Consider the following 25,778-nt stretch of genomic DNA (forward strand, 5'->3'; position numbering starts at 1 on the left):
GGGCGGGTCCCGGAAGTGCGTCACACCGCCGCTCCAACGACGACTTGCTTGCTGAGGCGCGGCCATCTTGTGAGCTCGTCGTGTCGTCCGTTCAGGGATCCTGTCTTGACGCGGCACTGGTCACTGACACCGAGGCGGACTGGCAGCTCTCAGCGTCGCAGTCATGCCGGCCGGACCCGTGCAGGCGGTCCCTCCGCCGCCGCCCGTGGCTACCGAGCCCAAACAGGTACGGCGCCCCCCTCACCTCGACTGGCGGCCCCCAGCCTTGGCTTGGGCCTTCCCCGCCGGCGCGGGCACTTTTCGCTCGCGCAGGAAAGAGGTGGCTCTAGAGGTTTTAGAGAGACTGCAAGTCCCAGGAGGCAGCGCGCTTTTCGCGCTGCGCCGCCTTCCGGTAGCGAAGCGCGCTCTTTAGAACATTGGTTCTCAAAGTGGGCCGCGCACCCTCAGGATCAACACCACTTGGGAGCTGATCAGAAATGCAGTCTCCACCTCAGACCTTCTAAATAGGAATCTGCATCTTAACAAGATTGCAAGGTGGTTCGTTAAAGTGTGAGAAGCACTGAACCAACCCATTCACTGGTCTTCTGTGCCAGTTGGGCCCTCCCGGCCCCCCCACGCCTTTACCCAGTAGTCCCTTATTTCCCAGCCTGGCCGGTACATCTGTGTATGTTTCGACCTAAAGGAAGAAACTGCGGCAAAAATATAAAACAGCTTATTTGGGCCAAATTTTAAGATTGTAACCCGGGAACCACAAATTCAAGCTGTTGAAAATGAGCTCCGGAGGACAAAAGAGGAGTCAGTAATATTTAAAGAAAAAAGGAGAATCTTAAAGGGGCAGTTCCAAAATTGTTTACCAAGAATTTACATTGGTTCACCAAAATAACATAAGATACTTATTGGCTATACATTGCTCTTTGCGTCATAAATTCCAGAACCCTTGAAATACAGCAAGGATGAGGGTTGTGTTGTACAACTTGTGATTACGTTTAGGTAGTTTATACCTGTTGAGGTGGCATCTAGTCTGGAAACAATTGCTAAAACGTGTGCTTTAGCAATTATGCCAGACAAGGGTGAGGTAGATGTGACTGCAGCCCTATGCTTTGGGCCTTTTAAATTTAGCAAACCTTGTGTTTCTTAGATTTCTCTGAGCTACATTCTTTCTCAGGTGTTAATTCTCAGCACCTACCTGATGCTTACCATAAGCCAAACACTGAGCCAGGCTCTGAGGTTACTGGAATGAATAGGCACATTAGGGAGCTCAGGTTAGTGGGAAGACAGACATACTTGAATGTTCAACATATTGTTCAGATTGCTGTAAATGATACAGTGCTGGCCAGCCCTTAAAAAGCTCTCAATCAGCTGAGAAGGAAAGATGGGCATAAATAATTGCAGTATGGTATGATGTGCCCTATAATGTCAGGTACAAAGGAGGTGATAATCCAATCAACATTGCTTTTTGGGGTAGAGGAGAGATTAAGGTAGGGGAAGCTCACAGGAGTGAGAGGTAAATTGCTTTTGGAAGGATGAGTAGGACTTCATTGGGTTGGAGATTGGGGAAGAGAAATAGCATCCTTGATTCATTCGGCAGACAATTATTGAGCATATGCTAGGTGCTGATCACTGCTTTGAGTTCAGAATACAATGAGGAATGTGACTCAAGAGACTCATGCCCTTTTCTCAAATATTTAAGTGCCTGTGTGTCCCTGGCATTTTCCCAGGCACTGGGGGAAAATAAACAAGTTAATACTAGGTAATAAGTGCAAAGACAATGAGATAAGAATCAGATGGTGCCTTGGTCAAGGGTAAATGAATAAGCGTGGTTGAAGTATAAGGTTGGAACAGTGGTAGCAGGAGATGTGATTCTAAGGATTAGAACTTTTCCTTGAAGACAGCGGGGAGAAAAGGAAGAATTTTGAGCTGGATAGTGACCTTTGTGGTTCAGAAATTCAGGTAGGTAGTGATGTGGAGAATAGTTAGGAGGACAGGAGACCAGTCATACTCTATTCAAAAGACACTGGGGCCTGGCCTAGATTGCGGCAGAGGATGGGGCAGAGGGGATAAGCAAGCTCTTGTCACAAAGCGGCTGATCGTGCATGCTCTTCAGCCAAAATGATGTGTTGGAATCTTGGTCTGCCATTGGGCTAGCTAAGCTCTCTATTCCTTCGTCTTGTCATCTGTAATATGGAGATAATAAGAGTACTTACCTCACGGGGCGCTCATAAGGGTTATAAGTGTTAATATATTTAAAGTGTTTAGAAAAGTATCTGGGACCCACTCTGCTTGATAAATGTTTTTATTATTGAATGTGGAGGCTGAGGAAGGGAGAGGAGGCCTGAGTTTTTGGCATGGATGACTGGGTAGCCGTTCACGAGGAAAGAGGTTAGGGATGAAAGTGCCCAGGAGTCAGCTGGATCTAAAGCTCTGTGGCACACAAGAATGATCTGGAACATCAATTTGGGTAGGACTGTTCAACCTACAGGTGGTAGGGGAAGTGGAGGACAGTGGGAATACTATGAAAAGAACCAAGAACAGAATTTTGAAGGTCTCCAACATTACAGGGCAGGAAGTAAAACGGGAGCCAGGAAAGAAACTTGGGTGACATGGTGAGCAAGAAGAAAAGACAGGTGACAGTTGGGCCTGGGAATTGAGTGGGGAGTTTTGTTGAGTAGAGAATTTTGAGAAAGACTGGTCACCAGTCACACTCAGATGATGGTTGTAGGTGGCTGTAGGCATTGATTTTTGACTGGCAAGAGCACTTGAAATGAATGGGGAAGTGAGGAAGTGGGAACAGCAAGACTGCAGAGAAGTCAGACGTTTAGCTACCAGAGGGAGGAGGAGGAAGAAGGCAGCAGCAGAAAGAACATCAAGGCAGGGGAGAGACTTTATTTGTCTATGATGAGAGACTTGACCCTTTGTTTACTAAAGGGAAGAAGCTGCTGAGGGAAGACTATTGGAACTGATGGGACAATTAATGTAGAATATTCAAGTGGAGTTGAACAAAACATTTGAGCATTGAATTGTGGTTAAGACTGTGAAATTGGAAAGCTCTGTTGGTTAGGGTGCAGTGTTATATAACACCATGGTCAAGCATTTGGATCCCTCTACAGCCAGCAGCCAAAAAAAACCCCGCCAAAAAAACAAAACGAAAAAGACTGTGGAATGGATGCAAAGGGAAAGGGCATTCAAGGAAAAAGGAGCTGCCAGCAGGGAATTTCCTGTTTATTCAGCAAAAAATCATTAAATATCCCGTACCAGAAACAGCGCTGGGTGCAGGGTTACAGATGTGGCCTTCTGGATTCTGGAACATGGTTTCTCAGAATGTAGTCAGAGCCTCTGCATCTTAATCACATGGGCACTTGGTAAAAATGCAGACTCTGGGTCCCACTAAGACAGTCTAACAAGGGCAAAGTCAGGGAGGCTACTCTTTTCACTGGTTCTCCGGGAGCAGCCCATGCAAGCACAGTGTGGTTAAGAGAACTGCTTTTCTCAAGCAGAGCATTCTAACCCAAGGGAAGTCTGTGCTCTCAACAATATTTTGGAGGAGTTTAATGTTGGGGATTCCTCTCTAAACCAGGGACTTCAATACCTTATTTCCTTTTCCTGTTTTCACAGCCCACAGAAGAAGAAGCATCTTCAAAGGATGATTCTACCCCTTCCAAGCCAGTGGTGGGGATTATTTACCCTCCTCCAGAGGTCAGGAATATCGTTGACAAGACTGCCAGCTTTGTGGCCAGGTAAGATAGCTACTTCTGTTTGAGTGGGTCAGAAGTGGATTTTGGCACAAAGAGTTCCTGAATCAGCACAAGAGTAATGTTGGGGATTTTAGAGAGGCATTGTTGGCTTAGGCCTGTTAATTCATCTAAAACTATAAGACGGCAGTATTAACCTAAAAAAAACACATAGACAAAAATATCTCCAAGTACATTGAGTTTATTTAGGAATAGATATAGGATTATAGGGCTGGCCAGTTAGCTCAGTTGGTTAGAGTATGGAGTCATAACACCAAGGTTAAGGGTTCGGATCCCTATACTGGCCAGCCACCAAAAAAATAAGAATGAAAAAATAGGATTATAATCTGGAATGCATACCATGGCAGGCCATGAATGCCTTGAGTGAGGGAAGGGTAAGAGAATACTTTTATATTGGCAAAAAGGGAGAGGTTCATGTAAGCTGCTTGGAAACAGAATTCATTGGTTTCAGAGTCTCAAAGTCAGATTTGTCACCAGTTCATTGGTTGAGGTGCCGTAACTGGATAGTTTCTTCTCCAAGCATATAGTTTCTTCTCCGGGCATCTTATATGAATTATTACAGTTCTAAAGAATATCTAATGATGAACTTTGTCACAGAAACGTGTGTACGTGCAAAGCAGGAGATGCATGAAAGACATGAAGGGATTTCTGATGGGTTTTTAGAAGGTCCTTGGAGACAGTTCTTACCTCAGACAAGCAAGCATGAGCCCTGCCTTCTTTTTGCCTTTCCTGGCTCTATTTTGTCTAGGTCCCACAAAGTGATTTCATCAACTTTCATGGCAATAGGGCTGGCTGCTTAGCTCACTTGGGAGAGCATGGTGCTGGTAACACCAAGGGCAAAGGTTCGGATCCCCGTACCAGCCAGCCACCAACAAAACAAAACCTTCACAGCAGTGACATGTTACCTAACATGCAGACTGGCATCTCCAGCATAACACAGCAGTAGCCAAAGTGAGAGTCACACCCACTTCCACAGTCACCAAGAATTTATGCTTCCAAATGGGCCTGAGTCAAGTGGCCGTAGATTTTTAGTTATGGTGATTGCATTTGTGGGCATTTCTAAAATCTGCAAACTTGCTTTAATTTACATTGCAGTGAAAGGACAGATCAATATCTCATTCTAGGATAAAACAAGCAAGCAGGACTCTGTGTTCTACTTCTGCTGGGTTCACACATATTCATGCAGCATGCAGTAGAAATCAACAACCCAGTGTGAAAAAAAAAAAAAAAAAAACCCCAGTGTGGTTTTGCAAAAGGAGATTTTTTTTCTCCAGGTTAGATCTTCCCTGGAAAGCTGCTTTGTCACAGACAGTGTGTGTGTCTGTTTCTGGGCTGCTGGCCTGAGGAAGATAAAAAGGGGGCTTGGCATTCTCATTGTGCAAGGACCACATTCCACAGAGCCTCAAATGACCCATCTGCAAGATTGAATACAATGCCACCTCAGGTTTGTTGTGAGGCAGGAGTGCGGTAATGGGACTGAAAGTAGTTGTTACATGACGTAGGTGTTAGCTGTCTTCTCAGATGGGGTGGAAATCGGTCTGAGTTTCTCCTGTCTCTCCCTTTTGTACTTTTACACACTCACACATCCTTAGATGAAATCTTCTTGATGGCCACTTGACTCCAAAGGTCAATGCATTTCCTAGTAAGTATTCCTTTGGCAGCTAGCAGGCCATGTCCAGCTTAGCAATGTTTTGTTTGTTCTAGAAATATTTTTTTAAAATTCAAATTAGTTGCCACTATTTTAAAATGAGGAGATTTCACAATAAATCTGGATTTCTGGCTTCTCTTGATAAACTGAACAGCACCTTCTTGCATAGAAACAGTAGCTGGTCCTGAGCAGACTGCTGCCTTCAGTCAGGGCATTTGCTCTCTGGGGGGCCACACCTTGACAATCACTCCCCCGAGGCAGCATCCCTATCACAATAAATCATTAATAAACCTTTCCTTTCCCAGCCTCCTAATAAGATTAAACATAGAAAGAAATTACTCTGGTTGATGTCTCACTGTATTAGCTCTGTACAGATTCATCTTATCACATTTCAAGGGTTTTGATTAACTTGGTTATTCAGTTAAAAGCTGCTCTGTGCCATGTCATATTTAGGGCAGCAAGTGTCAAGTTTAAGATAAATGTTTAATGTCTTATAGCAACGTTCATGCTTCCCCTTTTCCCCAATACCGAATAAATAGGAAAAGGGTGTTGGGTGAAGAATCACCACAGTCTTACTACCAGTATAGTTTCTACCAGCTGTTTCACTTTTTCTTGTTTCCTTCTAGCCCTTGACATCCTTTTTTTCAGTCCTTGTAATACTAGCAGAGATACATTCACATCCCGTTTTTCTCTCCCATGCTGTGTTGTAAGCATTTTTCCACATTGCTCTGTGGTCTTCCTGATGCTGCAGGGTCCTTCTCTGAGAGGATGCACCTTGCTGAGGTGAAGGCCGTCCTTGACTTGACCATCTCCTGTATGTTTTCCTTTGAGGTTGTTTCCAGCATTTCAGTTTGGCAGATGGAAGCTGTGGGGAAGTCTCTGAGCATTTTCCTTCTCTTTTAGATTGTTACCTTAGAATAAAATTCTGTGTGGCACATTACTGGCTGAAAGAGCGTTTTTAAAGATTTCTTAAACATTTTGCCAAGTAGCTTTTAATTAATTTTATGCCGTCCTCTGCTGCCACAGAAATAAGAGTTTGTTTATCCAAGTTCCCTTAAAAATGAGCATACATCCACATCTCTAGATCGATTTTTAGCTATGGTGATTGCTTTTGTGGGCATTTCTAAAATCTGCAAACTTGCTTTCATTTACATTGCAATGAAGGGACAGACCAATATCTCATTCTGGGATAAAACAAGCAAGCAGGACTCTGTACTCCACTTCTGCTGGGTTCACAGACGTTGATGGAGCATACAGTAGAAATCAACAATCCAGTGTGGTTTTGCAAAAGGAGTTTTTTTTTCATCCAGGTTAGATCTTCCCTTCCTTGCACTTTGCTGTCAAGAAACTGAAGTGGAAATTACCCTTAAAAAGTCCCATCGGCTGGGTTTAGTCAAAATCATGTCTTTTTCTGCTGAAATCTATTCCTTCTATATTAGAGGATATAGTCCTAAAATTAACATTAGGATTTAAAACAACAGAATAGCTCGGAATGAAGATGTCTGCCTTCTCATTGTTTTTTCTTTCAGATTGTTCCCAGATGTGGTGAGGTTATGGCTTAGGCGGCAGTAATGTAGGAAACAATCAGGGAACCTTTTTCTAGTAGCTCTTCATTTGCCCTGGGCACTTGCTGGGGATGGTGGCCTAGTTTAGCAGGATTTAAGTATGCATTCACCCTACTCCTTGTGTGTGGTTTGCATTATTTTAGGAGGGGGGAAATGTTTCTTCATAAAGCATGAGGTTTTAGTTGGGCTAATGTACTGTCAAATTGAGACCTCATGGTGTTAGTCACACTACAGGGTGTGACCAGAACTTGCTGAGGAACCACCCTGGGTTTTGATGACCACCAGCCTGGTGCATATTGTTGTGGTGCCTAATCTGGGCACAGCATTGACTGTACCTTATCTTCTGCCCTCTTTTTAACTGATAGGGCCAGGGGGGTATGAAAGTCTAAGGAGAGTGGAGCAATCTGACTGGCACTAGCCCCTTGGTGTGTTTGGGGCATCTCTAGTGCAGGGTTCTGGCCTAAAGAGTGATGGAAACCTGGGCCAGCCCGGTGGCGCACTGCTATAGTGCGCCGCTTGGGAAGCGTGGTGGCGCTCCCGCCGAGGGTTTGGATCCCACATGCAGACCGGCCGCTCACTGGCTGAGCGAGGGGCGGGAGCAACACCGAGGGTTGCGATCCCGTGGCCGGTCCCGGTCCGGTACAGGCGTGATACTGAGGGTTGCGATCCGTTGCCGGTCACGAAAAAAAAGACAAAAAGGAAAAAAAAAAAAGAATATTTAAAAAAAAAAAAAAAAAAGAGTGATGGAAACCTGACAGACATCTCCTAATACCCAAATCATCTCAAATGTTTATGGAACAGCCCCTTGCATTTGTAGGCTACTGTATGATTTAAAAAGACTTGGGCATCTTCTTAAGTGATTTGATCTCAACAGTTCTTCAAGATAGAGGGAAGGCAGTGTTAGCCACATTTACACATGGGGAAATCGAGGCAAAGAGTAGTTTGGTAACTTTCACTGTGTCAGAGTGAGTCAGTAGTGAACCTGAAACTTGAATGCGTACACATCTTGTGTCTTTAAGGTTACTGTGCTTTCTCACTGACATAAGTGTTTTCTGTATGGGTGATGCCTTCAAATATTACATTGGGGTTCTTTAAAAATCAGGGTAGCCTAAACATCATGATAGGGACATTTTTTTTCATTAGCCTGAGGTTTTGAAGACATGCAAACTGGGGACATGGGAAAGATCTGGGGTACAGAGAGCAGGGGGAGGACCCCCCACCCCCATTTATCTTGCCACACCGTGTCATCTGAATGCGCCTTGCAGAGAGTCTACTAGTGTGGGCCTCACCAGTGGGAAATAAAGTGATTTTAGGCAGTACTTGGACGAGGTATTTTAGTCAAATCATCTAAAGTTTCATGTTTTTTCCAATCCTTCTCATTCTTGAAAGGACAAAGTCCGTTTGGTGCTGGTATATCTTTAACATCACTCTAGCACTAATGCCCACTTTTAACTAAGATAACTAGTCTCAGCAAAGGTCTAGCTGAACTTTGGCAACATTATTTTCTTTTCTTTGTATGAGGGTGCTTCAAAAAGTTCATGGAAAGATTTGCATTATCTTTTTTTGCTGAATGTATTATCTTTTCTGTTTTTCAAGTAGTCTTGTACAGTATTTATTTTTGACTAACACTTTTTAGTAAAGGCATACTGATTTTATTTGATATAGTAATAGGTACTTTCCTTTTTAAACAAATTTTTTCAAGTAAATTAATTTTATTAAGAGGAAAAAGCAATTGCCCAGATGGTTTTGGAAATGGCAAGATTGGCAGAGGGGCTAAGGAATGACCAAAGTCAGGAAGACCCTGTGATAAAGATAGCCTGGGTCAGGTGGAATGGAGGCAGATGGCACTGCCCACTGATAATAGAGGGCTCAAGGAGCATGTCTGCTGTGCTGAGGCACAGGCTGGTTTAAGCAGTGGGTGGTGGCAAGAAGGAGGCTCATATGGTGGTATTCTGGATTTAAGCAGTCATGAGGTTGTGGTGTTATTCTTCTCTTTTTCCTCCTTCTAGAAATGGACCGGAATTTGAAGCTAGGATACGACAGAACGAGATCAATAACCCCAAGTTTAACTTCCTGAACCCCAATGATCCTTACCATGCCTACTACCGCCACAAGGTCAGCGAGTTCAAGGAGGGGAAGGCTCAGGAGCCCTCGGCTGCCATCCCCAAAGTTATGCAGCAGCAGCAGCAAGCCACTCAGCAGCAGCTTCCTCAGAAGGTTTGGAGCCCAGCCCCTCCCAAACCCTCCCCTTACTTCCCCAGGGCTGAGAAAGGTGGGAAGGACAGGAAGCAGGTGCATAGTATTTAACTCTGCTGTCCATACTCACAACCAGCCAGGGAGAGAAGTGAGGTGGTTGTCCCCATCTTACAGAGGCAGACGCTGAGGCTGAGGCAGTGAAGTGCTGATGACGCTTGGCATTTCCTGAGCACTGCTTGTCCAGCTGTGTGCTCAGTGCTTTAGGAGCCTTGTCTTATTGACTCCTCACAGGCACTGCATGAGGAGGCTGGCAGAGCGACCATTTTACAGATGAGGAATCTGAGGCCTGGGGAAATGTGATTTATGCAAGGCCTTGACCATGGTATGAGAGCAGTGCCATGGTGTATGAAGGACCTGGCTGTGCTGAAGGATGCAGTGTGGTCTATGTCCCCTTCTTGTGCCATCCTTTCCCTTCTGTCTCATCTTCCCAGGGCCCCTCTGTTTGAACTGCCCTAATATCACCTTCCCTGCACTAAGGTCCAGCACTGGGGACTGCTGTGAATGAAGATAGGAAGGGCCAACACATTTTGCTTCTGTGTAGACCTGGACCAGTCTCTTCACTTTGTTCTTCTCCTGAGCCATGGTGGAAAAGCAGCCCCCTTGTTTTGCAGTGGGATGTAAAGGTTAAAGTCAGGTTCTAAGATCTTGGATTGCAATTAATTACTTCTAGGGCCTCTGGCTACCTCAGTTTCCTCATCTATAAAAAGGATTCACAGTACCTGCTCTGTCTGCCTTGTTCATGTGGAGGTTGTGGAAACTTTTTGTATAGTAGGGTTCTTGCTGTATAGTAGGGTTCTTGGTGTACAGTAGGGTTCTTGGTGCACATGTAGGCCTTCCTGCATTTCTGTCCCCCTTAGGTGGGATTTAATAAGCCATGTTCCTTCTGGGTGTTCCAACACCCACTTTTGACCCTAGATTTTAGGGCAGTAGCAGAGATACAGACGGTCATGGGTCTTAGACACTCAGAGCTGTTCAGGGAGTTGAGGCTACAGTTGGCCTAGAAATTGATGCCCTTGTGAGTTAGGATTCTCTCACCCCAAGTGCCAGTGTTATGTGCATAATTAATAGAAGCGTAGAAGTCCATGGCCATCTTGCTGGGGGTGTGTTCTCATCCCCTCTCTCTGGAGTCAGTTCACCTCTGTACCTCTTGCCTCATATTCCTTCTGCATCTTAGGTCCAAGCCCAGGTGATCCAAGAGACCATCGTGCCAAAAGAGCCTCCTCCTGAGTTTGAATTCATTGCTGACCCTCCTTCCATCTCAGCCTTTGACCTTGATGTGGTGAAGCTGACCGCTCAATTTGTGGCCAGGAATGGGCGCCAGTTTTTGACCCAGCTGATGCAGAAAGAGCAGCGCAATTACCAGTTTGATTTTCTCCGTCCGCAGCACAGCCTTTTTAATTACTTCACAAAGCTGGTGGAACAGTATACCAAGGTGCCTGGGCAGGGCAGGGGCCGAGTGGGGACTGGGTGGGCTGGACCCATGAAAGAAAGGCATCTTACCACTGGAAGCATTCCATCCACTCACTATTTATGAGGACATCGCTTCCCTGTGGGGCCTCTGGGCAGATGAACCCCAGTTTAATGTAAAAAATCTTGCCTTTTTCTATTCAGTTATTCCTTTAAATGCAACACAGACCTCTTATTTCTAAAGAGAAATGAAACACATGCTTGCTTACTACCATTAGGTGTTTGCCTGCTAAGTATCAAGGTCAAGATAACGCTAGCTGCTTTTAACTACATTTCCATTTTCAGTTGCCTAGTGCAGGGCCTGAGAAGAAGCAAGTCCTTAACAATTGCCTCCTATTACCTAATTTAATCCTCACAAGAACCCATGAGGGAAGTGTTTTTTTCCATTTTTACAGAAGCAGAAGCAGGCTCAGAGAGGTGAAGTCATGTACTCATGGTCTCTCAACTAGTAAGTAGCTGTGCTGAGATTTAAACCCACATTTGACTCTAAAACCTTTGTTCTTTACCCTATAGAATACCTGAAATCAGAAATATCATTTAAATAGGTGTTGGGAAATCATTTAATACTCATATAAGTTAGAATAGCTAACCTTTATTGAGAGCTTACATATGCAGCATTTTCTCATTTAATCTCTAATAGTCTTATAAGGTAGCCACTATTATGCTCACTTTACAGAAGAGAAAACTGAAGCACAGAGGTGTTAATTTGGCCAGGGCCACACAGCTAGGAGGTTACAGAACTGTGACTTGAGCTCTGGCATTATTCACTCCAGACCCTAAGATCTTAATTACCATGTGACATTATTGCAATCAAGAATCTGAACAAGTCAATACTGGTATTTAAAATAATCAGATCATTAATTCATTGCAAAGTGCACTGGTATAGATTGGCCTGTCACATTTTTCTTGCTACATATATAGCAGAGATTGTTTTCCTCACTTTTCAGTGGGATGGTCTAAACATCTGTTCTTGATATCTAGAAACAGTACATTAAAGATGTGACTTGAAAGGACTCATAAGGGTTTCCTCTAACTTCATTCACTCTAAGTATATGATTAGAAAAAATTGTAAAAATGTTTGTGTTTAGAAAATGACCAAATCTTGGGGCCGGCCTGTGGCTCACTCGGGAGAGTGTGGTGCTGATAACACCAAGACCACGGGTTCGGATCCCATATAGGGATGGCTGGTGTGCTCACTGGGTGAGCGTGGTGCTGACAACACCAAGTCAAGGGTTAAGATCCCCTTACCGGTCATCTTTTAAAAGAAAAAAAAAAAAAAAGAAAGAAAGAAAATGACCAAATCCAGAAGCTAGTAGTAGAGTAGTTAAAATAACAATTACTGAAGGCCCAAAGCTAAAGGGTTACTTTAAGTACACAGTATCAGACATTGAGGCTTGGGTTAATTTCCCCCAGTGGCCTGCTTCTGGGGTTGAAGATCCCCAGATCCCTTTTTATTTTATTACTTTCCTGTTTGTTTCCCTCTCAGAACTTGGGTATTGGCATTTACTATTCTTATTTGAGGGTACTGGTGTCTGTCTCTAGCCGTGGAAGCCTCTATGAACAGATAGTTCCTTGGGGTAGGGGTATGAGGAGGATCAGGGTGGGGTTGAGCCAATTTGCCAGTGGCAACAGATAACTGTTGGGGTAGTTGGAATGGCTGGCTGTTTAGAACAGGCAGCATTTATTCGCTCAGTAAATATACATTGTCAGACATTATTCAGGGTGCTGGAATTGTAGTGAACAGAAGACAGAAATCCTTGTCTTCATGGAGTTTCTAGTCTAGTGGAGAGGAGACAAGTGTGATGTCAGTGTATGTCAGATGGTGCTAAATACTAGAGAGAAAGAAAGGGGATGGAAATATAGGGATGTGGGGCAGGTAGGCTGCAGTCCTAAATAGGATAGTCAGAGGAGGCCTGAGTAGCATTTTCTTTTTTCTTTTTTCTTTTTTTTTTTTTTTTTTGGTCTTTTTCGTGACCAGTAAGGGGATCGCAACCCTTGGCTTGGTGTCGCTTGCACCATGCTCAGCCAGTGAGTGCCCCAGCCATTCCTATATAGGATCTGAACCTGCGGCGGGAGCGGTGCTGCGCTCCCAGCACTGCACTCTCCCGAGTGCGCCACAGGGTCAGCCCTCTGAGTAGCATTTTCTTTTTTCTTTTTTTTTTTTTTTGGTCTTTTTCGTGACCAGTAAGGGGATCGCAACCCTTGGCTTGGTGTCGCTCGCACCATGCTCAGCCAGTGAGTGCACCAGCCATTCCTATATAGGATCTGAACCTGCGGCGGGAGCGGTGCTGCGCTCCCAGCACTGCACTCTCCCGAGTGCGCCACAGGGTCGGCCCTCTGAGTAGCATTTTCAAAAGGGTAGGAGCAGATCAGTTTCAGGAAAGCAGCCATCATATACTGTGTTCTGGGTAATCTGCCAGTGCTTTGTATTCTTCCCTGCTAATGCTTGAAGCAACCTTTTTAAGTTGATGGTGCCAACTTTAAGTGGTGGTGTCACCATTTTGTAGAAAGAAACTAAATTATAGGGATTAAGTAACTTGCCCAAAGTTTCACAGCCAAGTGGAGCTGGATTTGGGACCTGGAATCCCATATTCTCCCATCTCCTGGGCCTTACAGCAGGCTCAGGAGAGCCACATCTTTACCCCATGGGCTGTGGTATACTGACAGTTGCTTTAACTCTTCTGTTTCAGATCTTGATTCCACCCAAAGGTTTATTTGCAAAGCTCAAGAAAGAGGCTGAAAACCCTCGAGAAGTTTTGGATCAGGTAAGCTAAATAGGATTTCTTGCAACAAGTAACTGATGGTGCAAATTCTACCATGTGGGTTCTGTTTAGTGTCTGGAAACAGTCTCTGAGGTAGTACCTTATTATGTTCCAGGCATAGGAGTGGTAGGAAGAAAGGTCTTCTGTCTGGCTACAAAGGCTAAGGAAACCTGGATTCCATATGCCTCCTGATATAATGCTACTTCTTGCCTAGCTCTCAGCTTTAGTAGGTCTCTCTCTAATCTACTATAGCTAGAAGGCCAACTCCAAGGTACATCCTCTGGTGATAAATGCCTTTTGAAGCTCCCATGTTTTCAGAGTCGCAAAGACATATTGGTGCTGGCTGTTTTGGGAGGCTGTGTGAATGTTTTTGTTTTTCAGGCAGTCAGACTGCTGCTTCTCTTGAGGACAGTAGGCTGTCATGCAGACTTCCTGGAGGATTTTGCTGCTCTGTGAACAAAGAGCACCTTGCCAACTCAAGCAGAAAACTTTGAGGTTATAACAAACAGTTGCCCTTGGGGCCCAGACAGAGGGTTTCTGTAGCATTGAGAATTTTTATCCTGTCCAAACTCTGGGCCTGGCTGAAATGAGACGCAAATGCCATAGTTTGCTCCAGGAAGTTCCCCTTATGGACAGAGCAGCATCCTATTCTGAAGGAGATGCTGGGTTTGATGAAGGCTCTGGAAGTGACAGTCTCATTAGGAGCAGAACCCGATTCAGCTCAGCAACATGCTGGTTCCTGTCCCTGCAGGTGTGTTACCGAGTGGAGTGGGCCAAGTTCCAGGAGCGTGAGAGGAAGAAAGAAGAGGAGGAGAAGGAGAAGGAGCGGGTGGCCTATGCTCAAATCGATTGGCATGATTTTGTGGTGGTGGAAACAGTGGACTTCCAACCCAATGAGCAGGGTATGTCTGTGAGGAAAGTGACGGGGAGCCAGGAGCTTTGAGCCATCCTGGGAGATGTGGCACAAATGTTCCCAGGGAGCAGCAGTATCTCTCAGAGGGCTTTATCAGTGTCTGTTTCCTCTCTGCTCCCAGAAGACTTCAGTTCTACCATTTTGCCCAATTAAAACACAATTCAACAAATACATATTCTGCCAGACCCTCGGTGGGCCTCTGGAGATAGGGAGAGAAATCAGACATAGCCCTGGCCCTTGGAGAGCTCAGACAGACAAGGCAAATAGACGGGCCTTTGATAAGGAATCCCTTTGACTCTGGCTCACCTTCTGCCAGGGAACTTCCCTCCACCCACCACACCGGAGGAGCTGGGAGCCCGAATCCTCATTCAGGAGCGCTATGAGAAGTTTGGAGAGAGTGAGGAGGTCGAGATGGAGGTTGAGTCTGATGAGGAGGATGAGAAACAGGAAAAGGCTGAGGAGCCTCCTTCCCAGCTGGATCAGGACACCCAAGTGCAAGACATGGATGAGGTATGCTCCTGGGCAGGCCTGCAGGTGACCTTCCTCCCTGGAGTCCCAGGAGATCAGGGTGCTCTCCACCAGAGTCAGAGATCCAGCTCCCTTATGAGGCTGGAAAGGAGGCATGGACCCTGAACAAGGCCATACAGCTGCTGAAGCCTAGTCAGCACAGAGTCTCTTTACAGCTCTGGCAACAAAGATTCATTCACAGGCAAGGATCTAAAAGCTGTGCCGGCCCTGTTCTGTGGCCTTTCTTTGGCTCAGAGGCCATGCTCCCCTACCCCTCCCATGCCAGCCCTCAGGGAATTCAACATTGCCCTATGCTTTGGTGCATTCTGAGCTCTTAGCTAGGCACAAAGCTCCCAGAGCTTTTCCAAATGTAGCCTACACTTATAGACATCCCTACCCACTTCAAGCCAGGCCCTTCAAGCAGGCATAGTCACCAGAGCCAAGCTGTTCTCCCCACCCTTTGGAAAGAATTTGTGTGTAGCCTGAGAAGAAAGGGCCTCTGTGTCTGTGGGAATTGACTTTTTCTCGCCCTCCCAGCATTGCTCCATGAGCGGCTACCATTGCGTGCTGACTCGCCCTCCCTCACCCCTCCCCAGCATGTTAAGTGCCCTTGGCCTCTTGGGACTGCCTGGTGCCAGCTGCTGGAAATGCCTGGGAGGAGCATTAGCACCAAGGCCCTCAGCGCTCCCATTCATGGTGTGAGGAAGCAGCTTGGCCTGCTGCCGGCTGGCCTCGACTGCCATGGGAGGCTTAGTACATGGACACTGGCTGGCAGAAGCCAAGGCCAGGGATCAGCTGCAGGAGGGTGACCTCTTTTTACCTCTCTGAGTCCTGCCTCTGCTTTGCTTTTCAGGGTTCAGATGATGAAGAAGACGGGCAGAAAGTGCCCCCACCCCCAGAGACGCCCATGCCTCCGCCTTTGCCCCCAACTCCAGACCAAGTCATTGTCCGAAAGGACTATGATCCCAAAGGTAGGGCCTGCTTCCCAGCCCTTGGACTGCCCAGAAAGGTCTTGTGTGTTCTTGGTTCCTCAGACCTGTTTTTTAGAGGGTTTGAGGCAGCTTGCTGTAAAAGCATTGCTAGCCCCTCTATTCTAGGCCTTGATGTAAGGAACAGGTCTTAGTTGTCTCTGGTGCCTTGGTGCATTGTGCAGTGCCAGGTGGCACTGAATGGATATGTCTCAAATGAATGGTTCAATACCAGGCTGCCACCCAGTATTCTCACCATCTTTGTTTCCTTTTAGCTTCCAAGCCCCTGCCTCCAGCCCCTGCTCCAGATGAATATCTTGTGTCCCCTATCACTGGGGAGAAGATCCCTGCCAGCAAAATGCAGGAACACATGCGCATCGGGCTCCTCGACCCCCGCTGGCTGGAGCAGCGCGATCGCTCCATCCGCGAGAAGCAGAGCGACGATGAGGTGTATGCACCAGGTGAGATGGGCTTATGAGAGAGCCCATGGGAATCTCCAAATTATGGAATTACGGTCAACTTGCTTTAAGCAAACATAGAAAGCAATAATTGAGGTCCACAAAAGCTTTTGATGATAGACGCAGCCTCTGATGTTGCAAAAGAACTCCCCATTTTCCAGTAGGACTCTCCACAGGAACTCTCCAAAGGCAGGCACTGGCAAAGATGACATGTGCCCATTGACATCCCAGAACAAGATCTGGCTATAGCTGGGAGGGGCACTCATTCCCATGTCTGTTTTAGCCTGAGGGCACTGGTGGCTGGACTGCCTTGAGCTCCTTGAAAGGAAATAACGATGGTCCGTTTGCTGCTATGTGAGAAGCAGTATGATAGGGAACTGTGCCAGAGACAGGAGACCAGGCTTTCTGTCCCGATTCTGCTCCTTGCCTCTCACGTGACCTTGTCCTTGCAGTTTCCCCTCTCTGGCCCACCGTCCTTTTGTAAGTCCAGAGATTGGACAAGTACTGGGTTTATAGGCTTAGTGCCCACTGGGCAGCTTTCCCCAGGCTCGGAGAACAAGAATGCTGTGTTAGGCCCCAGAGTCAGCCTCATCCCATGGAATCGGCCTCCAGCCTGCACACCAGAAAAGCAGCTGCCTTGTGAGGAGAGCACCTAGTTCAGTTTCTCTTTCTCTCCCCTGCCTCCACTCTTTGAATGTGTACAGGTCTGGATATTGAGAGCAGCTTGAAGCAGTTGGCTGAGCGGCGTACTGACATCTTTGGTGTAGAGGAAACAGCCATCGGTAAGAAGATCGGTGAGGAGGAGATTCAGAAGCCAGAGGAAAAGGTGTGGCCAAAGTGAATCTTAGTACCTTTTCTGCCCTCTGTTTCCCATACTTGGGCTCAGTTCCAAGAGCTCTGACAAGCTGTGGCTCTGTTTTCCCTTGCAGGTGACCTGGGATGGCCACTCAGGCAGCATGGCCCGGACCCAGCAGGCTGCCCAGGCCAACATTACCCTCCAGGAACAGATCGAGGCCATCCACAAAGCCAAAGGCCTGGTGCCAGAAGATGACACCAAAGAGAAGATTGGCCCTAGCAAGCCCAATGAGATCCCCCAGCAGCCACCACCTCCGTCTTCAGCCACCAACATCCCCAGCTCTGCCCCACCCATCACCTCAGTGCCCCGACCACCTGCAGTAAGCCAGCAGCCTCATGTGACTGATGTTTTAGAGCTTGGTTCTTGGGGTTGGATACTGTTGGCTGCGAAGGGCAAGTGCCTTATAGAGGGACTTGGGTGCTGAGTGGGTCAGGTTGAAAGAGAACCCTTTAAATGGAAGTGGGAATCTATAGCCTGATCTCTCCACAGAGGAGGATTAGAACAGGGAGGGAGGCAAGTGGCAAATATGAGAAGCAGGTTTGAGGCAGAGAAAGGCTGCAGGGCTTAACAGGTCTTTGAAGACTTTTAGCCCATCTACAGGAAGCTGAGTCAAGGTCAGCCTCTTTAGTGGAGCTCTCAGCGTCTTCCACGAGCAGCTGGTTGGGTGTGACCTGCCAAATCCCAAGAGGAGAGAATGTCACAGTGGGCCTTTCAGCAGCGCAGTTTCTGTCAGATACCTGTGTGGGACTGTAGTCTCTTGGTCTTTGGGGGCTGAGCTGGAGCTATCCAGTCCCAGTCCTCAGAGCTGCATGTTGCCAGCTACCAGCTGTGCGTGCTCTTCTTCCTGTGATCTGTGGGTTTCTTCCCTACCACAGATGCCGCCTCCCGTCCGCACTACAGTTGTGTCCGCAGTACCTGTCATGCCCCGGCCCCCGATGGCTTCTGTGGTCCGGCTGCCCCCAGGCTCAGTGATTGCCCCCATGCCGCCCATCATCCATGCGCCCAGGATCAATGTGGTGCCCATGCCTCCTTCGGCCCCTCCTATCATGGCACCCCGCCCACCCCCCATGATTGTGCCAACAGGTCAGTGTCTCTCATATTGCTTTTCAGGCCATTGGGTCAGGGACTACAAGCTAAGCACTGTCAGTACAGCAGTGGCTGATGTTAGTGCCAGCTGTTCCAGCTTGGTATCCAGTACAGAGGAGAGCCCTGGCTTCCTAAGTGAAAGATCCCAGAGCCAGAAACCACAGCTCCGGGGGGCGGCAGGGGGTGGGATAGGAGGCTAAAATAGTGTAGCTGGTGTCTGTGTACTAGGGGCAGGCCCCAGACAGGCTCAGACCTGACAGATGCTTGTTGTCAGCTGGCATCCACTCCATCCATCAGTCCATCCATCAGTCCTGCCCTTCCTCCAGTCCCCTGCTGCCCAATCTGGGCAGCCTCCCAGGTCCCTCTGCTGGGGAAGCTGCTGGCTTCCAGACTCAGTAAGGAGTAGCACTTCACACCTCTGACTGGGCAAAACCTTTGCAGTCTCCCCTGTCAGATTTTCACCAGCCCTGAGTCCTGGGCCCGTTTCCCCAACTCAAGGGGTTGATTATTCCTGACTTTGCAGCCTTTGTACCTGCTCCACCTGTGGCACCTGTCCCAGCTCCAGCCCCAATGCCCCCTGTGCACCCTCCACCACCCATGGAAGATGAGCCTGCCTCCAAGAAACTGAAGACAGAGGACAGCCTCATGCCTGAGGAGGAGTTCCTGCGTAGGAACAAGGTATGGGATCCCAGAGTGCTTCCTGTGGCCTGGAGTGTTTAGCAGGGGATCCAGTACTGCCCAGTCACATGATCAGCCAGTCACTCCTTTGGCTGATCCTGTTCCACTCCTACAGTTTTGGCTTCTGGGGTCTAGGCCAGCCGTTGAAGGCTTCTGAGGGCTTCTGAACACAATAAATGTGTTCTTGCCACACTAAATGTGGGGCAAGTGGAAGAGCAAAGAGCAGTGGTGGTCATCAACACCCCTGGTGTGGACTCTTGTGGAGGCCAGCAAGGAGACCTAGCTGCAGTAGTAGTATGACTTGGGTATGAAAGGGGCTCTTAGGCTGGCCAGTCAGCTCAGTTGGTTAGAGTGTGGTGTTATAACACCAAGGTCAAGGGTTCGGATCCCCATACTGGCCAGCCACCAAAAAACAAAGAAAGGGCCTCTAGACACCTGGAGGAAATCCTGGGTGCACTGCACATAAGTTCAATGTGGCCTTCCTCTGAGCTCCAACACTTAGGAGGTCTGCATGTTGGGGTGGAATCCTGTTGTGGTGCTGGAATAAGGAGAGATGGGAACCTTGTCACTGCCAGTGCTTGGCGAAGTGTTGTGCTCCAGTGAGGACACAGTAGCCTCCACTCCACCAATGCATTTGACCAAATCTTTGTTTTCTTTCTAATAATAGTTCTCATTTCTTGAGCACTCACTCAAGTGCCAGGATAGAACCAGGTCCTTTATTGGCACTATTTTGTTTTATGCTCGCAACAGTACTCTGCTGTAGTTGTGATTGACCTTATTTTACAGGTAATCACCTTGAGGCTCAGAGAGACCTAGTCAGCTGGGAACTGAATTGAGAACTTAGGTCTTCTGACCTCACAGGTCATATTCTTTCCCCATGGGGTATTTTTTGGGGTTTACAGAGCATTTTTACCTAACTTCTTCACTTTAGCTCCAGATTTATCAGGAGGCAAGGCAGGGATCATTTTAAAGAAGAGAAACCAAATCTTGAAAAGGGCGAATGACTAGTGCAACCTCACAAGTGCTGTCAGTAGTGAGTCGGGCCAGAATCCAGGAGCTTAGATGGACAGGTGATATTATCTGTCACTGGGTCTGGGATAGCAGAGCATAGGTCATAAGGCCATCTCCTCTTTTGCAGGGTCCAGTGTCCATCAAAGTCCAGGTGCCCAACATGCAGGATAAAACAGAATGGAAACTGAATGGACAGGTGCTGGTCTTCACCCTCCCACTCACAGACCAGGTATGGCTTGCTAATACCAACTGACATCAGGTGCATGGGAACCAAGGGATCGGGACAGCTTGCTCCAGCTGGCCTTAGCAAGGGAGTGAATAACCTTTCCTTGTCCCGCAGGTCTCTGTCATCAAGGTGAAGATTCACGAAGCCACAGGCATGCCTGCAGGGAAACAGAAGCTACAGTATGAGGTGAGTCCAAAGCATCTGTGGTCCTGCCCCTTGGGTCGCAATATCTGTGCTGTCCCAGAAGCTAAATCCCCTGTGGAAACAAACAGGAGTGGGGAGATATCTGGGTATGGATATCTGAGTCCATCCTAGAAGTGATGATGCTGGATGGGAGTGTAAAATTCAACATCCCTTCATGATAAAGACTCTTAGCAAATTAAGTATAGAAGGGAAGTATCTCAACACTATAAAAGCCGTATACGACAAGCCCACTGCCAATATCCTGACAGCATGATGCTCTGACAGTACAGTCTTGTATGGGATCCAGAAAACCCTTTACCTTAGCAACTGAGGCTAGAGATCTGGGGGCAAGACCTGGGAGTGCTCTGGTGGGTTTCTGACTTAGTGGTGGGGCCATCCCAGCCAGTGTGACATCAGGCACATGGCTTTGTGTGTGGACACGGAGGTGATAGTCCAGCCCAGCCTGATGCCCACCAGGTTACACAGGGTGCTATGTTCTCCCTCTTTGAAGTTTTAACAAATCCCTACTGTGGGCCTTAGTTTCATCCTCTATGAAGTGAGGCTGTGTGGACTAGGTGATTTCTAAAGGTTTTATGAGTTGAGAATTAAAACTTCATGGGATTGGTCAGGGCCAGCTTCTTGGGGAGTTGATCTTTGAGCCAAATGCTGACAAAGGGGAAGCATAAGTCAATGGGAAGGAAGGAAAAAGCATACTGACGGGGAGCCAGAGCCCTCCAATCTCCTGCACCCCTTCCCCCCCACCTTCCCTCAAGTGCCTGTATTTGCTAAATTCAGAGTGTGAGCATCCTGAGCTCAGAGCTGTGAAGCTGTGGCAGTGTGCTCAAGGCCAGGTTGTCCCGCACTAAGACATGCCATCTGTTTTCTAGGGCATCTTCATCAAGGATTCCAACTCACTGGCTTACTACAACATGGCCAATGGTGCAATCATCCACCTGGCTCTCAAGGAGAGAGGCGGGAGGAAGAAGTAAAAGAAAGAAACCCGCTGTCCGGTCCCTGTCGTTTTGTCTCTCCTGTCCCCCACCCCCTGCCCCAGATGAGGAGGCCTGCCTGGGGCCTCAGGAGCTTCCTGTACATTTGTGTCCCTTTTACTCAGTTTGAGAATTCAGATTGTCCTGCAGAGGTTCATTTCCCCCACCCCTTCTCCACATTGGTAGGAGTATCAGGGCCTTTTAAGCCACTCTCTGGAATCCCTCTGTGTTAGGGACTTGATTTGAGGGCATTCATTTCTTTGGGCAGTCCATTAGGAACTGAGAGCCCAGGGATGCCCTGTAGGATAGTTTTATACTGCCAAGTGGCACTTGGCTGATAGAATATGGTTATTGTCATTAATCATTTTGTATCTTGCCATGGGCTAATAAACCTCTTGGACCCTTCTTGTGAAATCAGTGTAATGAGACTTGTCCCTTGGCCACCTATGCCCTGTCCAGACTTGAGGCAGTGGGAACACTATACAGTGCTGTGTGGGTCCTCTGCTCTGAGGAATCCTAGGCTTTGTAAGTAAATTCTTGCCACCGTCATATCTTTTATGTACTAGAATCTTCTTAAACTTTTAAAAAGCTAAGTATTTGTATTGCTCTCTTAAAACATCGGGACCTTAGGGCCGGCCCGTAGCTCACTCAGGAGAGTGTGATGCTGATAACACCAAGGCCACGGGTTCAGATGTTATATTGGGATGGCTGGTTAGCTCGCTTCAGAGAGCATGGTGCTGACTACACCGAGTCAAGGGTTAAGATCCCCTTACCGGTCTTCTTGAAAAAAAAAAAAAAAAAAAAAAAATCAGGACCTTCCAAAGGCCTAGCCCTGTGTATTTAACAGCCTAACACAGGATGCCTTCAGCATGCCAGGCAGCACAGAAGAACAAAGACACATGATACAGTCCCTGGGTCAGTGGGCAGTGGAGATGAGACTTGAAGGTAGCAGTTTCCTGCAAGCCTGGATCACCCATCACCTGACGGGCTCTGTGGCCCTGGGCAGGTGACTCACCCGGTGTGAGCACGGACATGAGGTTTCTTTAAAATGTGTTTACTTGGGCCGAGCCCGTGGCGCACTCGGGAGAGTGTGGCGCTTGGGAGCACAGCGACGCTCCCGCCGCAGGTTCGGATCCTATATAGGACTGGCCGGTGCGCTCACTGGCTGAGCGCGGGGTGGACAACACCACACCAAGGGTTGTGATCCCCTTGCCGGTCACGAAAAAGACAAAAAATAAAAATAAAAATAAAAATAAATAAAATGTGTTTACTTAACAAATATCTAGTGCCAAAGCCATGCACTATTCTAAGGACTTTATAAAATTTAACTATTTTACTCCTTACTGTTTTAAGCACTTTATCAATTTTAACTGATATAATTCTCATGAGAGTAGGCCGGCCCGTGGCTCACTTGGTAGAGTGCGGTGCTGATAACACCAAGGCCATGGGTTCGGGGTCCTATATAGGGATGGCCGGTTTGCTCACTGGCTGAGCGTGGTGCTGACAACACCAAGCCAAGGGTTGAGATCCCCTTACCGGTCATCTTTCAAAAAAAAAAATAATAATAATAATTCTCATGAGAGTATTCTTATTTAACAATCGAATAAACTGAGGCACCGAGACTGAGAGGGTGAGTTGCGTGACCACAGCCATACAATACAAAGATGAAAAGAGAATGTATGCAAAACACTTGTTATAGTCCTGGTCCCTGAGTAAGAGCCAGACAAAGGCTGTTATTTTTGGAATCACACTATGATGGAGATAGGTGCTGCTGTGGGTGTTCAGAGGGAGGAAGGGCAGAGCCTGTTGATAACCGTTTCCTGATTTTAAACCCAAAGCACATTTCATCCTGAAGATGTCACGTGTGTAGCCCCTGAGAGTTCCCAATGCTTTTGATGCTCCTAGCTGCCCCATCAGGTCATTTCCAGGGCTCAGAGGGGTGAGACCATTGCCAAGGTCACAGAACCAGTAATCAAGTCACCACCTGACCCCTGCCTCCCCACCTCAGCCAAGCTCAGAGCTTCCAATTCCAAACCTAGGGCTCAGGCAGCCCCTCTACACAGTGCAGTCATGGCTCCATTACAAATTGCTGGATTCATCACCTTTTTAACTTTGTTGATGGGATATCATTCCTCACCCTGGCTGAAATTTGCCTTTAGCTTGATTGCTAAAAGTTTGCCCTTGGAAACAAGTCAAAATTTGGCTTCCTGAAGGTGGGCCTCATGGTCTAGGTGCCTACAGTGAGCCCACTGCTGGTTGCTTCTCCATGGCCAACATCAAAACTGCCCCTGAGGACTACCTGGGTCTCATACCAAGAGGGAAAGGGGTCAAGGGACTTGGGGCAGTTCCACACTCTAGGCTCTTATTTCTTTCTGGGAGTGGGAAGGGGCAGGGCATGGTGTCAGAGTACGCTCTTCCGTGGACTTACAGACCTTAGAGGGCCTCTGCGGCTGAGGCTGTGACGGGTTCAGGAATGCTGCTGGGCGCAATGTAAGTGAATGGGCTCTTTGAGCCGCCCTGTGGGTAGCGAGCCCAGTTTCCTGGACCTCCTGAATGAACATCTGTCCTGGCTTACTCAGTCACAGAAGGCCCATCGACCACAAGGCCTTGTGACCATCAGTGGGGATGGGCCCAGCATGTGGTCCAGTACTGCACATCTGTTTAGGGCCTGCAACACTAGGTAGCACCTTGCTCTTTACAAAGCTGCTAGCACAGCTTTTTTGATTCTCACTGCAATCTCCTGAGGATTAATTGCCCCATTTTTAAATGAGGTATAATACCCAAGGTCACGTAATCAGTGAGGGCTTTGAAAAGCCAAAGCAGCTCATCCATTCCTGGTGACCACAGTGTTTGCACTGCTCCGCCACACCGGGCTGTGAAATAGGGAGAAAATGTTCCCGTTGTGAGACCACTGGGAAAACCAGGTGAACTTGACACTTTCAGAGTCACTATAATTTTAAAGACTTGCATGCAGAGAGCTCCAGGAGTCAAAGACATTAAGGAATTTCACTTTCAATTGAACCTGCTGCTTGAAGTGAATACTTATGTAGCCTAGAGGAGGTCACTAGATCAGACCCATTTCACTTTAAAGTTATATATTGTGTTAGAGAATATATGTAATGGTTATATTAGGATATATACTTGAATGGAAATCTGCTATGTATTGTAACTATAGCAATCATATGTAATATGATTTATCCCCATAATTGAGAAATCAAGATAACAACTATGTTTCAACTTTTTAAAAAATTATATTAAAAAATCAGAAAAGTATAGTACAACTCATATTTAAGAGTATATGTGAGTATACACACTAGTATATGAGATTTTTAGAAGTTTACTTTTTAAAAATAAAAGTAAAATGTAAGATTTTGGAGTTACGATCATTAACTACCTGATTCGGCGATTTGCTTTTAACTATTCTGCATGGTTATATTTTAAAAAGAGCATGAAAGCAAATAATTCTCAGTATCCCTGGGCCCTATAATCCATGAAGCAAGACAAAATAAACTCCTGCTCATCATTATATCATTACAGAGAAGGTAATACTGTTGCTTTAAGCCAAGTTCAATTAAGCCCATCAGTGATTCCTATCCCTGAGCTGTGATGATTAGGGTAGGCATGTGACCCAGCGTAAGTGGTTGACGTGAGAGAGTGTAGCCTCCTCACCATTGAACAGAAGCTACCAGAAGACTTGTGGATGTGTGAGGAAGGATGTAAGGCCAGGAGCTGCTGCCATAAAGGGCTCTAGGTTGAAGACGAAGCAGCCACAGTAAGGAGGACAAAGAAAAGGAGGTATAAGAAAAATGACGCATGGGGCCGGCCCGGTGGCGCACTGGATAGTGCGCCGCTTGGGAAGCGTGGCGGCGCTCCCATCCGAGGGTTCGGATCCCACATACATACCGGTTCCCGCTCACTGGCTGAGCGAGGCGCGGGAGCAACACCGAGGTTTGCAATCCCGTTGCCGGTCCCCGGTCCGGTACGGGGGCAACACTGAGGGTTGCGATCCGTTGCCGGACACGGAAAAAAGACAAAAGACAAAAATAAATAAATAAATAAATAAAATACATAATAAAACAATATTGTCTATGTTTGCAGACTTTATGGCCACCCGGTGTCATCCCTGCCCCTGGGAGTTTTCAGTCTAGACTAGTGTCTCTCAAAGAGCAGTCCCCAGATCAGCAACACCAGCATAATCTGGGAATCTGTTAGAAATGTAAGTTCTAGATGCTCTAACTCAGAAACTCAAGGGGAAGGGCCCAGCAATCTGTGTTTTAGCAAACTCTGCAGTTATTCTGACGCATGCTCAAGATGGAGAGTTACCGATCTAGGAAAAATGACACATGTATAAACAATTACAATATAGGTGGGCTTCCCTGAAGAAGAGATGTCACAGGCAGAGTCTAAAAGGAAGAACAAGTGTTACACTTCTGGTCAAGATGGCGAAATAGACAGT

The 25,778-nt window shown here is 47.1% G+C and overlaps 1 protein-coding gene across 1 annotated transcript; it reads left to right on the top strand.

Moving 5' to 3' along the window:
- Window positions 1–47: 47 nt before the first annotated feature.
- On the top strand, window positions 48–21,736 carry SF3A1 (splicing factor 3a, subunit 1, 120kDa). Its single transcript, XM_008571360.1, has 16 exons — window positions 48–226; window positions 3,613–3,734; window positions 8,972–9,179; window positions 10,393–10,650; window positions 13,376–13,450; window positions 14,199–14,349; window positions 14,677–14,870; window positions 15,721–15,838; window positions 16,111–16,296; window positions 16,998–17,119; window positions 17,223–17,468; window positions 18,025–18,232; window positions 18,759–18,913; window positions 20,052–20,153; window positions 20,265–20,336; window positions 21,221–21,736. Exons 1-16 carry the CDS (start codon window positions 164–166, stop codon window positions 21,320–21,322), a joined length of 2,382 nt encoding a protein of 793 aa, XP_008569582.1. The 5' UTR covers window positions 48–163; the 3' UTR covers window positions 21,323–21,736.
- The last annotated feature ends 4,042 nt before the right edge of the window (window positions 21,737–25,778 follow it).

The sequence above is a fragment of the Galeopterus variegatus genome, unplaced genomic scaffold, assembly GCF_000696425.1.
Source record: "Galeopterus variegatus unplaced genomic scaffold, G_variegatus-3.0.2 Scaffold684, whole genome shotgun sequence".
Lineage (NCBI taxonomy): Eukaryota > Metazoa > Chordata > Mammalia > Dermoptera > Cynocephalidae > Galeopterus > Galeopterus variegatus.

Coding starts and splice junctions, on each gene's coding strand:
- SF3A1 (XM_008571360.1), top strand. CDS start 164: ATGCCGGCCGGACCCGTGCAGGCGGTCCCTCCGCCGCCGCCCGTGGCT. Junction 9,180..10,392: donor AGCAGCAGCTTCCTCAGAAG/GTTTGGAGCCCA, acceptor TCTGCATCTTAG/GTCCAAGCCCAGGTGATCCA. Junction 14,350..14,676: donor CTTCCAACCCAATGAGCAGG/GTATGTCTGTGA, acceptor ACCTTCTGCCAG/GGAACTTCCCTCCACCCACC.